The 17,584-nt window shown below is 36.1% G+C and overlaps 1 protein-coding gene across 1 annotated transcript in view; it reads left to right on the forward strand.

Moving 5' to 3' along the window:
- Positions 1–17,584, forward strand: part of LOC140154381 (uncharacterized) — a 171,013-nt gene that overhangs the window by 133,527 nt on the left and 19,902 nt on the right. The window contains exons 128-144 of the mRNA XM_072176948.1: positions 2,012–2,154; positions 2,940–3,077; positions 3,561–3,787; positions 4,215–4,372; positions 4,624–4,851; positions 5,310–5,645; positions 6,487–6,735; positions 7,230–7,397; positions 7,967–8,137; positions 12,110–12,267; positions 12,754–12,894; positions 13,670–13,811; positions 14,430–14,563; positions 15,008–15,184; positions 15,740–15,961; positions 16,622–16,787; positions 17,201–17,382. Coding sequence (XP_072033049.1) covers positions 2,012–2,154; positions 2,940–3,077; positions 3,561–3,787; positions 4,215–4,372; positions 4,624–4,851; positions 5,310–5,645; positions 6,487–6,735; positions 7,230–7,397; positions 7,967–8,137; positions 12,110–12,267; positions 12,754–12,894; positions 13,670–13,811; positions 14,430–14,563; positions 15,008–15,184; positions 15,740–15,961; positions 16,622–16,787; positions 17,201–17,382 — 3,140 coding nt within the window. The remainder of the gene's footprint in view (positions 1–2,011; positions 2,155–2,939; positions 3,078–3,560; positions 3,788–4,214; positions 4,373–4,623; positions 4,852–5,309; positions 5,646–6,486; positions 6,736–7,229; positions 7,398–7,966; positions 8,138–12,109; positions 12,268–12,753; positions 12,895–13,669; positions 13,812–14,429; positions 14,564–15,007; positions 15,185–15,739; positions 15,962–16,621; positions 16,788–17,200; positions 17,383–17,584) is intronic.

Below are 17,584 nucleotides of genomic sequence, written 5' to 3' on the forward strand. Positions count from 1 at the left end.
GAAATCTGTGGAATCGAATTGCATACAATAAACAATGCAAAAACATCATTTCAAGTGGTAGTTTTAACTGTCAACATTTCTGCTGGGAATTTGGCCACTCAATAATAGCATTTCACTACGGTAAAATTTGGCACACCCTGTAAAATAAGATAAGCAATCATTTTAGTAGTTTCATGGCATATGATATTATTCTGTTTTCAGACTAATATATATGCAGCACAAGTATATGCAGCATCAAAACTGAGATTTTAGTCAGTAATCTTAGGATATTGAGCTACTTCAATGGGACTATATATTATCATATAGTTTCCGAATAAATTATGTTCGGTTTTTTTTTACACCCTGTATAGTGATTATACAGATAATTAATTAACATAAATGTTGTAGTTTTAGAAAGGGCAAACTGTGTACTTTCTTTAAAAAAACGAATTTCAGTTAGATGAGATTGGCATAATACCTACTATTCAACTTTTTGTGTGGAATTATTTTGTTACTCCCTATATTACCTATCGATCACCCTGTATATTCAAATGCTAGCTAATGTAATGGCCATCTTTGAAGCATAAGCTTTCCAGAAATGTATGGGTTTGCATACTTTTCTTGAACTACATTTGAGGGTGCAAAAGGTGCAAACAAGAGGTGATTACAACCAAATTTCCAAATGTGCACCAATGGGGTACCAACTTAAAAATGTGACCAAGTACTAAATTTGCTTATTTTATGGCAACACTGCAGTTGACATAGCTTATTATTGAATGACGTAAGGCCTGCTAGGCTGCAAAATCAATATCTAGACGTATAGTCCAAGTGATTATACTTTTATCATTTGGTTTTAGACTTTTAAATATGTGCCAATTACTAACTACATGTAGTAATTTGACTAAAATACATTAAAATGCTGTTTTTGAAGACTGGCAACACTTTAAATATCAAAAAAGGAATTGAATTCATTTAATATTTAATATCTTGATCAAAAACATTCAATTGTGAGATAACATGATGCACAAACATAAAAAATATGTTTAGTATTACCTAAATACAGGGGGAAAACACTCTATGTCAAATTTAGCCTTTTTCAATAAATGTGTTATTTTCTGGCAACACTCCGCTTTACTGATATAATCCCCCAAGCCATTTATATCAATTTTGAATGGGGCATGGTCTGCTTTGTTCACAACCACAATTACAATATTCTGGGAGTCATGGCCAATAGTTTTTTTGCACCTCAAAAATAGGTCAAAATTGCCACTTTTTCAAAATGGAAAAACTATAAGTGTTGCCAGGTCTAAAAAAGATACAAACGAACACCTCATGAATAATTTTATTTTTTTGTTGGAAAGTAGAAAGATGGTCCATTGTAAGGATATAATCAAAATTTCTTCTACCTTCTCGAATATTGGAGCTATGGTCCGTTCTTTATTAGACAAATTTCAGCATTTTGAGCCTGAAATGAGCTAAAATCGCCTAAAATACATTCCGGGTCGTTACCATGGCAACGGGTATCATATGAATGAGCAAAGTGGACTTTTACAATCTACACCCGAAACCCTTTCGACCAACACGATAAAAAAATTTTGACCTTGGCCAACTATGTATGTTAATTAGGTGGGGTGACACTTGAGTAACTCTTAAATCAATGCTTCTGCTTTCCACCAAATATAGGGTTGCCAAACCTGTGATTTGGTGGCCCAATTGGGCAACTTTGGAAGATTTCTCTCGCAACCTTTTACAATTTCTCTTCTCTAAGTCTCTAAGAATTCAACGTTAAAGAAAAAAATTGGCAACTTTTCAACATGTAGCTCCCACGACTTCCTGTAGTTAGCTGTCCCATAGAAACCAATGATTAAGACTAAGATTTGGACTGATGTTTTTGTCTAACCCTTACATGCATTATTGAAAATAGGTTTAAAAACATGTATTCATTATGGTAATTAATATGTATCAAGCTGACCAAGTCTTAATATGTTAACAAGTGAAATTGTAAAAACATTTGCGATATTTTTCCATTTAGCATCAGAAGAAGTGAAGAGGGATGAATTCTGGGATTATGATCAACAAGTAGACCTGGAAGCATTCAGTACAGAAGACTTCTATAATTATCTATCTACACAATCAAGAAATGTGACTGGTGAACTAGGCAGACAGAAGGAGGAGGTCAGTACCGTTATGCTCTCTTGTACAGCGTGAATATGAAAAAAAAATTCTGTATACATGCACATTTTACCCTCTAAGTTGGAAATAATATGTGTAGTAATAATCTGGAACAAATACAAGTCATTTATTTTGTATTTTGCTTTTACTTGCACAATGCAATACTATAATTGAAGATGTACCTATTCTTTTTTTATCTTTTATATGACCTGTGTACAAACCTGTTAAATCAAATGCAACTGTGACTAGCTAAATGATTACATTTTGTTCATTTGCTTGCTTATTTTTTGTATAAATATAATTATTGTATTTCTGTATTTTGAATCATGGTATTTATAATTTTCTTGTATTTGATGATACCATTATACTTATTTGTAATACTAGTATATTATATATGCTATTTTTTATAAATATTGTGTATCATAATATATTTTGTTGCAATAACATGTATACAATGAGGGCCTGCTTGAAAAGCAGTGCTTGTCACTGAAGCAGTATTACCCTCAATAAAGAACGAATAAATAAATAAATAAATAAATTATGTTTATAGGCAAAGTCATCACTTTTGGTGTCTTTGTCTATACCATTTATTTTTAAATGTAACTGATGTACCTATTTAATGCGGACTTTATTCTACTTCAAGGTTATGAACGATTTTCATAATAATCTGTGTAATTGGTGTATTTAAGAGAATTAGGCCTGTCTGTCGGGTTCTTCGCATTAACCTTAATTATTTATAGATAACTGAACACTGACAAACATTTTGTTCATCCATGTGTTGTTATTAGGCAAAGGCTCTCTTCCAGAAATTAGCCAATCATGCTCAATCCCTCAAAGGATTATGGGTAGCCAAACTCAATCTCAAAGGTCAGTTTGCCTTAGCAACAGAAGAGGACATAGCCAACTATGAGAGGGTCAAAGAACAGGTATGTTACATGTGTATTTCATTTAATAGTTAAAGATTAATGCAGCATGATTCACATGAAGACTGTTTTTGCTGAATTGTATAAAACTAACAGTTCAAAATAATAGTAGTGTTGTTATACGTTCCAGCTATGGTGACACTTCTCGTGACATCACACAATCAATACCACCTTGATTAGCTAGGAATTGAACAGACCACCTGTCTCATCAAACCACTCTAATACCTCTTTAAAATTGACAGAGGTGTCATCTAAGCTGGAACAGGTAATAGTGGTGGTGATGATGTCAATGGTGCCGGCAGGATCAACAATGATGAAACATTGCATAGAAAGCAGATTATTAGTAGTAAATATGCATATATGCACAAAACAAAATTCAAGAACTTTCATTTTGCAGTCATATCTGGCCTTAATATTGATTTCTGTTTATCAAATGTTTTTTTCATGAAAAATATGTCTTTTTTCAATTATCTTTGACTTGTACAGTTGGAATTTGAATTGGAGAGACGTAAGGAGCTTGGATTAAGATTTGAGGCTGTACTTAAACGTCAACTAGAGCTCATGGAAGATGATGAGAAGTATAGAGAAGAACACCAAGTAGCATTCATGTCAGCCTTGCGGGAATCTATGCGACTGCTTAATGAGTATTCAGAGAGACTCACCTCAGGTCAAAGGTCACTTGAAGATGAGTTTGATGACAGCATGCACCAACAGTGAGTTTGAACCACCTGGCTTGCTTTGTTTTTATCTTTCGTACTATCGTTTTTTGTAGATAAACTTCTAGTATCAAAATAATAGAACCATGAACCCTACTGGTTGTTAATCAACAGTTTGGATGTTTATAAATACAATATCAGGGCCATTTAAAATGGTCAGGATTGCTAGCTTTAAGATGATGTAATTGTTGCTATGTAATTAAACATCTTAATGTAAAGGGGCATTGACATAAACTATAACATTCCGTGATGCACCTTGGAACACCAAACGATCTCATACCAAAGCATATAGAATGGTTCCAAGCAAGGCAATGGGTCTGAGATAATATTTGACAGTCATGACTGAGTGAAAATATCAACTTCTGTAAAATAACGTATCTACTATAATGAACTAAACATTGATGTGATTGTTTTCCCCTCATAGTATTGTGCGTCGTGTGGGCGCCCTCCTAGCACGTATGTCCAATGAGGTGACAACAGAATGTACACGTATCAGCGCATGGGGTGTAATGGGTCAAGCTACAGGGGCTAGACTGGCAGATCCTGAAACAAACATGCCTCTTATTAGAGAACAATTATTTGGTAAGTCAAATTTTGTTCTTGTACTTACTTAGTTTTGGAATTATGTGATGACTTTAAAATTGTGTTGAACTTTTTGCTTAAAACAATGAAATTCAAGATAAAACTAATAATTGCTACATTTAAATCAGTTTTACTAACAGTGGACTCATTATACTTGTTCACATAAAAGATATTGTGAAGTAGTATTCTATGAACAATTGTACAAAATCAAATCTTTTCTTGTCTGACATTTTCTTATTTTTCTTCTTCAGCCCCAGATGGCAGTATTGTATGTTTAGAATTGATTCATCAGAATAGCAACACTGGTCTCATAGTACCAAACAGTGATGCAAAGATGGTACTTGCTAATGGTATGGTGATGGACATTCCACCTGACTACTTTGTACATACACAGACAGGCTGTGTATTGCCAGTACAAGGCAATGTGGCCTATGACCCTGTCACATCCAGACTAGTGGTTACTGTGGATTCAGCTTTTGGTAGGTTGAAGCAGGATATATTAAAGAGAGTTTTTTTAATTTAAAGCCATATTGTAACATTTGTAACAAGTTTTGTCAAAATTTTGATTTGTACACGATGCTCATCTGACATTCAGAACAAAGTGTTTCTTCCATTAATTTACCACTGTTAATGATAATGAAAATTACATATATTTTGTTATGTTTTCAACCCCAGATTGCTGCATTGCCTATTCAGACCTGGTATTTTTATTTAAATATTCATGTGAATTTAAACTGATGAAAGCTACTAAGCCTATTTAATGGAATTTATTCCCATGCCTTTTTAAACTTGATGGTAGGAAGATCAATTTTTGAATAACTTTCATTATGAAATTTGCACAGTGCAAGGTTATATTCTGTTCTATATCACAAGTCAGAAATGTGTCTCTGCTTGTATTTTATCATAATACTTGACCAACTTTGTATATTTATCACAGGTGAATCCCTTCGCTCAGACGACCCATTGATTCCATACACCCCCTTCCCAACTGACCCAAGCACAGGCTTACCAGTACAAACCAAGCTGACCTCAGTTGAACACACCGGTGACATCAAACTAGGTGCACCAATGTCAGATCCTGATACCGGCCTTCAATGTCCAATCTCAGCAGTGACTATTCATCCACAGACTGGTGTGGCCTATCCAGTGGCTGGTACTCATACAGATCCAGTCACAGGCCTACCTGTTGCCATAGAGATAGGATCCATGATGATTGATCCAAGCAGTGAACAACCTGTACCAGTTCTGAGTGTGGCTATTGATCAGGAGGGAGGTTAGTACAATTTTGATTGTTTGTTTCTTACCAACCAAACAGTTTGTCAGATGATTAAGAAATATCAATTCAAAGATAACTATTACAATAATTTCTGCTATTTTCTTGGTGACTCGGTGTTCAGATGCATAAACCAATAATTATATCCATTTTTCTTGATTTAAGATATAGGTAAATAAGAAGAATATGACAAGAAAATGTGCAATCATTTTGAACATAGATTTAAAAATATACCTTTGATTTTTAAAGTAGGATGTCAATTAAAAGCTAGCATTACAGGGTAGATGTTAAATGTAGATATTTATATAGCGCTTTATGCCGTAAACAGCCTCAAAGTGCTTTACATTTATTCCGCCGTCATTAGAATATGTCGGAACCAGTTTGCAGCCTACAAGTGGCGCAGGGTCCATCAGTACAACAAGTGTGACTACCCCTAACAGCTTCCCATTGCACCTGGGTGGGGTGAGGCAAGCGAGGCAAAGCGCCTTGCCCAAGGGCGCAACACACGGTGGTGGGACGGGAATCGAACCCACCCACGTCCGAAAGCAAGCTCTCAGATTATGAGTCCAAGGCCGTAACCACTGAGCCACTGTGCCCTCTGTTGGGGGCCTTAACACAAATAGATTGAAAATGGTGTTTGTCATCTTTTGTAACTAAACTCTTCAATTAAGCAACAAAATAATTAGCATTTTAAATTCACCCAAGAAAGTTGCCATGGGTAATGAGTAGTTCACTTTCTATGCAAGGCAGAAAGCTATTGTGTGTAATCTCATGTTATTTATGATTTATTAAGTTACACAAGGAAAACAAATCTGTTGATTTTGTGTCTTCAATTTTTCAGGTGATGTGATTCCTGTAGGTGGTATGATGCAGCCTTCCAACGGACATAATGCTTACTTACCCATCGTCATGGGTGAACAGTTCATTGAGCCTCTTGGTAATAAACCAGTACGCATAGGGGGCGCTAGAATCACAGAAGATGATGCAGTGCCCTCTAGTGGTGGATATCAAGCACTATTGGATGCTGGTGTTATGTCTAGTGAGATTGGTGCAATGGAGGCTGTCAGAATGTTTATGCAGACTATTACAGGTAAGGAAGTTCTGTAGACCAGTGTATGGCATGACTAATGCTCTAAAAATGTTGGCGAAATAGAAATAATTAAAAAGATAATTTAATCAGTGGCTTTCATGATTAAAAAAGTCAGCAGCTTTTAGGCACGAACCCAGAAATAATATATCACTTCCATATGTCACACTTCCAGAATATTGACATTGTCAATGTTAACATAAACTGTCTCCTCAGGTGAATCATGTTTAAAGTCACGATTTTAAATCATGTTTAAAATTATTTATAAAATCATCTTTTTTGTGCATGCTTGTAAGAGATATCAAGCAGATTATTATCTGATTACTTTTCTCTTTGATGTGCAATGAATAATGATGAAAATTCTTCAAAATACAGGGAATCCCTTGTAGTCGATTAAGCTAAGATGCTGTTTAATTTTGAAGCATCAAATGTGACAGTAGATGCTGTGCATTTCAAATATTAAATGCAAGTTACTTAAATATCCTTTGCCCTTTTAGGCCCAGATGCCATCAATAGCCGTCATGAACAGAGTGCCTTGGAGAATGCTGTGAAGGACCTTACAAAGACTAGGCAACGTTGCCGCACCAACCTTATCAAAGAAACACATGATTTGGAAAGAAGATTGCACAGAGCAACCGTACTTGCCGCAAGTGGAGGCTGCCCAGGTAAACCTTCAAGCCATATCATACTAAGCAATCGCTAACATCTGTCTTTTATCAGAAAAGCAATATTGCTGATTGATTAGTCCTTGCCTTCAAGACAATCGCAAGCAGTTGTCTTGAAGGCAACTTTGTCACTGTCGCTAGCCATGACTGAACGCTGGTATCAATTACACACTAGGACTGCTAGTATGATATATACCCTTTATGTTGCTCTTGTCTTTACCCTTTGTATCCACATTTTCCTCCATACCCATTATTTTCTTCTCCCTCCCTCTCCCCTTTTTGTCTTTACCTCCTATTCTCTTCTCTGATCTCTCTTTGTCTATCTCTGTCTCTCCCCTCCCCCTGTTTTATTTTTCCCTCTCTCTTTCTCTCCTTTCTCTCACACATCTGGTCTTTTCTATCTCTTTTGGCCAATTTAAGTAAAAGTTCATTGAAGTAACAGTATAATGGTTAAAAAGAAATCACACATACAGTTTACTAATATTGCATTTTGGCGGTGTAATGAGATATTTATCGCAATCATATCTATGCATGAACAACATTTGTATGGTTTATATTTTCATCCCCAGGAATGTACGAGTTTTCTGGAACAGGCCAACTCTTACCCATCCTGGTTGGAACACACATGGATGATCCAGGTGGTACAGGTCAGATGGTGCCTATTCTAGGAGCTGAGCGTGACCCAGAGACTGATAACCTCAAGCCACTTGGAGGCACTATGGAAGATCCTGATGGAGATGGTATGTGGATGATTAAGTTTTTTTTAACCTTGCCTTTGTTCTCAACACTCTCTTTTTGAATTTGAAGATAGCTCTGACCTTTTTAATGGCAGAACTATGTGTAATTTGATTGAACATGTCATTTAGTGTAATTGATTAATCTATGCACCATCTGCATGTCATATTCTTAAAAAATTAATAACATCATACAATTGGTTCTGATGCTTATCTACCAGTGTGACTTACCTGAAAATATGTGATTATGACTTATTGCAAATATGCATCTTATTATTATACTTGCTAATAAATACAGTGGGTCAGAAGATTTATGCAACAGACAAAATAGGTACAATAGGCAGCTTTGGCGTGGTTGTATACAATAGCACAGCTTAGGCAATGACAGTCAATTCCATTTTTTAAAGCCTTTTAAAAACTAGATTGTCTCAGCAGCAGGGGACATTAGGCTGTCATGTGCATCTAGGTGTAGAGGCTTATCCTCTTATTCCCACTTGAGCATTCTCAAGTACACTTAAACTTTTTGGTCTCCTGGTCAATTCAGTTTTAATTTAGGGGTTGTTGTTATGTTGTTATAGCAACAAGCTCAGTTTTTCTGTCCAGTCAGCTGTCACTTTAGTGGTGTGCAGCCATTCAGGTCTCCCGTCTTATTTTTTCATTCCTTTGTTATGTCCATAGTTCTTCTAGTGATGCACTTGCAATTGTTCCTTCGATCTTGATGGACCAAAAAATCCCACCCACCCTCCCAAAAGCTGGAAGGGTGAATCAGTTAACTAAATATGGTTAAAGATACTCCAATAAAATGGTATGTCCAATTATGCTGCTTATGCTTAAAAATGAGGCTTTGTATGGAATTTCTTCAAATCTTGAAGAATATCATTAGTAGATTGTCTCCACTTTCTACTGCGTTTTATAGAAGGGGAATGAATGCTTTGTATGGAGTTTCTTCAAAACCTGAAGAATCTCGTCAGTAGATTGTCTCCACTTTCTACTGCGTTTTTATAGAGGGTGGTGGAGTTTCTTCAAAACCTGAAGAATCTCGTCAGTAGATTGTCTCCACTTTCTACTGCGTTTTATAGAGGGTGGTGGAGTTTCTTCGAAACCTGAAGAATCTCGTCAGTAGATTGTCTCCACTTTCTACTGCGTTTTATGGTGTTGATTGGTTTTATTGGGCTATTGAATGCTTTGTATGGAGTTTCTTCAAAACCTGAAGAATCTCGTCAGTAGATTGTCTCCACTTTCTACTGCGTTTTTAAAGAGGGTGGTGGAGTTTCTTCAAAACCTGAAGAATCTCGTCAGTAGATTGTCTCCACTTTCTACTGCGTTTTTATAGAGGGTGGTGGAGTTTCTTCAAAACCTGAAGAATCTCGTCAGTAGATTGTCTCCACTTTCTACTGCGTTTTATGGTATTGATTGGTTTTATTGGGCTATTGAATGCTTTGTATGGAGTTTCTTCAAAACCTGAAGAATCTCGTCAGTAGATTGTCTCCACTTTCTACTGCGTTTTATGGTATTGAATGGTTTTATTGGGCTATTGAAAGCTTTGTATGTAGTTTCTTCAAACCTGAAGAATCTCGTCAGTATATTGTCTCCACTTTCTACTGCGTTTTATGGTATTGGTTGGTTTTATTGGGCTATTGATTGCTTTGTATGGAGTTTCTTCAAAACCTGAAGAATCTCGTCAGTAGATTGTCTCCACTTTCTACTGCGTTTTATGGTATTGAATGGGTTTATTGGGCTATTGGAAGCTTTGTATGGAGTTTCTTCAAAACCTGAAGAATCTCGTCAGTAGATTGTCTCCACTTTCTACTGCGTTTTTATTGAGGGTGGTGGAGTTTCTTCAAAACCTGAAGAATCTTGTCAGTAGATTGTCTCCACTTTCTACTGCGTTTTATGGTGGGCTATTGGTTGCCGTCATGCTTTCCTCCCTTTCTACTGCGTTTTTATACCAGGGTTATAAATGCTTTGTTGCTTATTTGGAGTATCTTTATTTACTTGGTTGTAAATACCAGTGGATTTAATAATATATTATATATCAGTAAATGGTTTAAGCATTGATGCCGGATCTGGCTGAATACAAAATGTTCGTTTGCTAGTGTTGGCATTGTTTATTCTTTTGGAGATTTCTAATTATTTAATTGCGGTTCAAAATGCTGTTTTCCAATCCAATCCTCTGTTTGATCCAAAGATGTATCTGTTTAAGATATGCTTAAGATTTGCTTAAGATGAAATTTGGTTAAATGTGATTCAGAAGTCAACTTTTGTTTGTCCAGCCTGTATGGTTGGCTTGTACACATTTTCCCAATAATTTGTGTATTTATTGATTTATGATAAGGATAATGAACTGAGTGCAATGCATTCGTCAAGATAATCGCACGCGCCGTGGAGTTATTGCATTTAGCTTGAGAGCCGATAGGCTCGAAGCTAAATGCAATAACTCCATGGCAAGTGCAATTATCTTGACGAATGCATTACTGCAATACATTATCCGTCATACACTTTGAGTGTAGGCCTATTAAAACAATAGGCAATATTAATTGCTGCATTCATTATATTAGTTTTAATATTAGGAAAATATCTTACATTTTAAAAACACCGTCAGGACATTGACCAGCTACGTAGCATTTAACTGGTAAAGAAAATCAATCCCTGTAATCAATGGTATCGATTAAGCCATACGTCATACTTAGGTAACTTATTCACGCATGGTTTAATTGACTTGACTTTATGTTGTGATCATTTAATATTGTGGTTTCGAACACAGAGAGCACTGAACCAGTTGGAAACGATCGATTTAGATGTCAGACTAGTACTACGGTGAATATCAACTGGACTTTATAGCTCTATAATTTGAACTACTTATATTAAAACACACGACATTGGGATTTAACAATTTGTTCAGTATTATCATAGGCCTTCAAACACATGTGTTTGAAGGCCTATGATATTATAAAGCATGATCATGATATTATGCGCTAGTGTGTGTTTCCCGGGCCCGGCTATGTTATTTTAGATATAGGCCTACATGTATTTCATTTGTAAAATGCTGAATATTTTGCAATGGTGTCATCTTGTATAATTATGATCCACCTGTTTTTGGCCCTTTTTAATTAATAGAAGCTCGATTATTCTCATTTGATGTTTGATTTATTTGAGGTCATTAATCATAATTTATGACAATGATATTTGCAACTCTACTAGTCTTATTACAAGACTGCCCTATCCCAACCCTAAACCCTAATCCTAAACTCCGTAAACGAGGACTGGACTCAAGTCTAGCGAGTTGCACCTTATTCGGTAATTGTACACTATTATAGAACACCGTTTGTAACTATACCATTTTAACACCACAGAATGTATATTTGTACTTTTTTGTTGGTATATATATCGAACAGACAATTATATAGTTATGTGATCTCTGTGTCTAAAGCGCCACCTAACTCTACTTTATGGTTATGTGAAAGTAGTATTTCTAGTATTTGAGCGTGCACGTATTATCTAGAATCTATTGTTTAGCGTGCAGGTTTTAGATAATGCATTGTTCAGCGTGCAGGTTTATATAATTTGGGCTGTGAAGGGTAGTTCGCGAAAATAATGCACGGGAGAAGAATACATAACGATGAATAGAAACGGGCACTAGAAGTGTATATGAAGATAATAAATAATTCCAAATGCTTGCTGCAATTAATTATCTCAATGTATATAATTTGTTTAATTGATATGAAATCTGTTATTATCTCAATATAGTCTTAATTTCTATGAGATTGTGAAATTATTATAAATAAGCTTATGTGTATTAAATGGTCCTCATGATCGTGGGGGCAATGCGGAGTCTATTCTTTGCGTTGTTGTGCTTTCCTGCTGTCTCGAGACAATCAGATTTTGCCATTTTTAAGAGATGTGGTGTAGAGTCCAACAATGCCAGTGCAGTGACTTTCATGCAATAACCCACTGAATTTCATGATTTCTGTTTCCCAGGTTTGGTTCCAATATTGATTGGTCGTAAAGCTGTTGATCCAGTGACTGGTGATTTGAGCCCAGTAACAGGAGTCAGAATAAACCCAGAGACTGGCATCATTATTCCCATCACTTTATCATCTGGAGGCATGAAGAAGAAGAAACCACCTCTTGGAGCTGTAAGTGAATTGCATGATTGAATCATACATAGGTAGAAATGTCAGAAAGCATTGATAATGTCAGAAAGCATTAAATAGCATCAGAAGCCTGTTATAAAGCATTGAATGGGAACGCTGTCCGATAACATCGCATGACATCAAATGGCATCCATTTTTTTGTGTCATTAATAATTTGGATATCACTGACTGTTATTTGCTGAAGACTAATTTTAGTTGCACTAAAAAGATTTCATCTTAGACATAGGTGAAATTCTTATCGGATTGACCTTGTATGATAATGTCATTTCAATTTCATATATGGATAAAACAAGCTCAAACATCAATCTTAATATAGGCGCATACTGGACTTTAAAACTGAAAATTGTCTGCCATATTATTTGGTACTTTTGGTAAATACAACAAATATTACCGCTTTACTTTTAAAACAAAAACTTTATCATCTACAAATTTAACAATGTAAGTATTTTCCCCTTTACTTTTTTCCAGACTGCTTTACTTGAAGATGAGATTGTTGCTAGGCGTGGCTTCTGGAGACGTCAACGGCAGAAGGAAGAGGAACTCACTTTAGAGGAAGCTAGGCTGTCCAATGAGCTTATGCTGGAAATGGAAAAGGTGGAAGCAAGCAAGGTAAGAGAACCAGAGCTACATAGTATTAACTGCAATGCCTCTTTTTGTCTTTACCTTCAATTGTTACTAAGGCTACAAAGGTCAAAGTTCACCAGTGATGTGGTTTCCATGTAAATATTGATATGCAGTCGATAGAGTATTATAAGGGTGGGAAAAGAGGTGATAGAGATCACAGTATTTCATGTTGTTAATAGGGAGGGCGAGTTAGTGCAATGGTAGTTCTCTCACTTTGCACCACTGAGGTCCCAGGTTCAAGCCCGGCGCGCCCAAGGACTCATGTGCACTTGGTTTATCCCGATTCCATGCTCGCTCTCGCAGGTTTTCTCCGGGATCTCCGGTTTCCTCCTGTATCGCAAAAAATCGGTGATTAGTTGTTTGGTTATCAAAAACTTCCTTCACCCAATGGAATTTGGGGAGCTGCACAGATAAGTAGTCGCTGCTACAATCTAAATGCAGATAGGTGTGCGCCATTCGGCAGCAACCTAGTTGATGCGATCTGATTGTGATGATTCACCATTGCAGCGAAATTACAGCGCTTTGAGTCCTCTAAGATCTGGAGTAAGGCGCTTTATAAATCCAAAATTTATTTTTATTTATTATTTTTTTAATTGGCTCATATTTTTTGAAACTAGTACCAATCTAAGTTTGGTACTAGTTATGCATGGACATTTTATCACTTATAATCAATTACCTGTCATAAAATCGGTTTATAACTATGACACCATTTGTTGATGTCAATACTTTTCATGACTATTTGAATTTGATATTATTTCAGGTGGAGAGATCATTAGATGCCATCACTGACGGGGCACAAGCTTTAGATAATGCTAGCAAGAGAGAAATACAAAGGAGAGCTGATTCCACAGAGGAACTTAACTCAGTATTACCTACACATGTTGTGAATATACTCACTCAAGGTAAATAGACTTGGGCAAATATTTATCCCGATTTTACAAATGAACTACTTCATACCTGTCCAGGATGACATACATTTGTAGCTACAAAAAATATCACAGCAGACATCATTTTGACTTGCTGACATTATAACTCTATGTTATCTTCATAATTATAAAAATCCATACATGATAAATAAAGTGTACACACTTAATAAATTCCAACTGGTATATAGTTCATACATGGTGGCCTCAACAACTCACTTATAATGAGTTGGAATTATGGAAGATACTATTTTTTGAAAATTATTAAAAGATAAAAATGTAGCTGTACACTATCATAACTGTTAGCTTATTTTATTCTTAATTAGATCTAAGGATACAAGTCAAATTTGCCATATAAACCTATGCACATTTAAGTACTTGTGCAAAATAACTTGGGCACACCTTCCAAGCAATCATACATTATGAGCCCACTCCATATTGTGATCTTAGCCAATACAATCTTGCATTCTGAGGTCAACAAAACAAAAATAATCTAAATGAGTTACAGACATGATGAAAGCAAATTAGACTTTGAATCGAAATATGTTTAAGATACGATCATTTATGGAAAACAATCTCATCTCATTTTTGAATCAGGGGATGCACCTGAGAGGTTGTGTGAAGAGCGCCACCATAGTTCTCACCAGAAGTTTGTGGAGACAATTCGTAAGATCTACAGCAAGCTACAGGCAGAGGAAGAGAAATATAGAGACAGGCTTGAAGAGCTGGAGGTAAATATTTAACCACTAGAGTCATATTTTTTTTTATTCTTGATACTTTCTAAAGTAAGGCTTCATTCTGCATCCTCATATTTTTCTTTGTATTCCTTTTCTGCTTGTTGTCGGTATTCATAATCTTCTGTTATAGTAAATCTGCTTGTACTGCTACTATATACGCCTGCACTCACTCCTTCGCCAACCTGAAGAAAGAATAGTTAGTGATCTTAAACCCTTTGTTACCCACAGTATTCTATAAGATCTTCAAACTAATTCACATTTTGCCTCTGCTATCAAACAAGATTGGTAGAAAAGAGAACAGCATGTAGCTCATTCAGTGACAATTAATAAAGACACAGCAAGTACTTACAAATCTGTACAATATGAAATATGAAATGATATTATGAAATAGTGTTTATGTGGAGTAATCTGACTGAAATGATTTGAATCCTTTGACAGGATGCTTTGAATCCAGATGCCCAGGCTGCTGTTATGAATAGACACAAACAAGCCAAGACTCGTCTACAAGGAGAACTCAAAGATCAGCTACTCACCAGGACTGAGTCTCTTGATGAAGACCATTCTGCATTGCAGTATGCAAGAGAGAGATCTGAGCTACTCAGTCATGAAGCTAAGGTAGGCCTAGCTCATTTGCTTCCATTTTGTACTCAAAATTATAATTCAGAGGTATATGACCAGATTGGTAATCTCATACCCTATTTTTCATTAATTTCAGATTTTGGTATCAGAAGAAAGCTCATATTTTTCCCATTACCTTAGTAAAATTTAACACCTGAGATATGTTTCATTTAGATGGTGTGAACAAAAATGTGATAAAGTGGTTACCACCATCGGGGCATTGTTATACACGTTTTTGCTTCTAATATCAAAATTGCTGGAGCAACACAACACAAAATTTGGAAACAGATTGTTTTTATGGAAGGTCTTAATGTAAGATAGAATACAGAAACTGATGAATATGACTACTCACCTTTAATTACTGATTATCTGATTTAAGAAAAGCCTACTGTGATGGTATTTTCTGTAAAAGAACCTCACTGATTCAACCAGTCGTGATGAATTGTTCAAACTGCCATATGCAAAGATAAAGCAATGCTAACTTTAGCTAATATCAGTGCAATTGAATATTTTGCTCAAAATAATTGTAATTTTTTAATTTCACTCCTGTAGATGGTACTTGGTAACATTGCAGTCTTGGCAGGAGATTATGATGCCTGCATCAGTGGTGTGTATGGTGACACATCTTCAACAGAGTCTAGTCGTGAAATCATCCCATTGTTGAAGCAACTTATCAACATGTTAGAGAAAGGTGTTAACTTTACGTTATCAGCCGAGTTACTTCAGGAGATGGCAGGATATGGACATGGTGGGGAAGGTGGTCATAATATCAAGGTACAATTCTAGTGCAATTGTTGTTGTTGTTGTTAGTGTTGTTGCTGTTGTTATTGTTGTTGTAGTAGTAATTGTTGCTACTTGCTGTCGTAATGCGACGTCAAAATCAACATTTTCCAGGTAGGTCAACTGGTTCACGCTATCTTTGTTCAGAACCACAATGAAAACGATCTCAACACAGAGTCAATGGGTTGCAAACAGGTGTGCAAACCAGGCGTGATCCAGTAACTAAGGCATGACATATTCACTACTACAACAAATTCTTGTTGATTTTGTAATAACCACAGATGAATAAGTAAAGTCCATGTGTCTGTATGGAGCTCATGCTTCTCGCATATTCATGAAAGCTGATTGTTCCATAGACCATGTCTAATAAATCACGCACAGCCTTGCCTGCCTTTGTGTTTATGCAACAGATATCACCACAGTGCTTTGTTTGGAAATATGTGGTTACATAAGATGAATGATCTTAACAATCTTGTCTTAAATATCTGGCATCTTTAATGAACACCCTTCATTTTTTTCATACATCTGTGGGTGTATCAGGTGCTGTTTTTGTTGCGCTTGTATTAGCAGTTACTGCTACTGATGTTGTTGTTGAATAGATTAATTGATTTCATCCACATAATTATTTGGTTATTTACATTGCCTTAACCACAGATTGGCAACCAGTCAACAAGCATCAATCGTAACATTGTAAAAGGACCAAACTATGGAGTGAATGTAGTACAACAACAGTTATCTGTCCCTACCCAACCAGGTGGTGTTACTTTGGCTGTACCAGTCAGAGCTGCTGCTGCTGCATCTATGCAGTCACAGATATCAGGTAGGAAGAATATAAATGGCTGACAATTTGTTTAAATTTCAATGCCAAATTTGGAAAAGATAAATTAATGCCTACATGTATGTATGTAACATGGGTTACGGAAGGACTGCTGTTTTAGTTAAGCAAGTATGTATGAAGAGCTCAGATGCTAAAACTGATGCACGCCATTTTCAAACTTAAGTTCAGGCCACCAACATATTTGGCCTATAATGCTGGCTTTAAATTGTTAACCTAATTTGTAATTCCAAGGTAAATTTGTGAACCTATGACCAAAAATAGCGCATGTTTTCTTTCTATTTGACCAGTTATATTTGGCTATATCTCAAATTGAGAAATTAATATGATCAGGTTTTGCATCTGAACTCATATTAGCAAGAATGTTGACATGGTATTTTGATGTAATTTTTTGACAGTTCAAGCTAGTACAAGAGACATCCGTAGTAACTTGGTTGTCAAGGACAACATGGGTGCGCTAACAGATGATGCCAAGCATGAAATTGCTAAATCGTTGACTGAGAGACAAACTTTGGAATGTGTACAACTTGAGAGTAATCTGAAGGCAGAGGAGATCAAACAGATCAATCAGACTATACAGGTTGGTAGCACATATTGGTGTGATTTCATTATACTGATAGATACCTGATCCTACGTGAAAGCCATGAAGTGCCTTACATGAGTCACTGAGGGCAGGTAGCGACCAATGCAAAAATGGCTTTGCACAAAATCAAAAACTGCCCTCTATATGCACTGGATCACTACAAGTTTAGTCGGCCAGTGATCGTGTGTGTGGCATGCGA

Source organism: Amphiura filiformis, chromosome 6, assembly GCF_039555335.1.
Source record: "Amphiura filiformis chromosome 6, Afil_fr2py, whole genome shotgun sequence".
Taxonomy (NCBI): Eukaryota; Metazoa; Echinodermata; class Ophiuroidea; order Amphilepidida; family Amphiuridae; genus Amphiura; species Amphiura filiformis.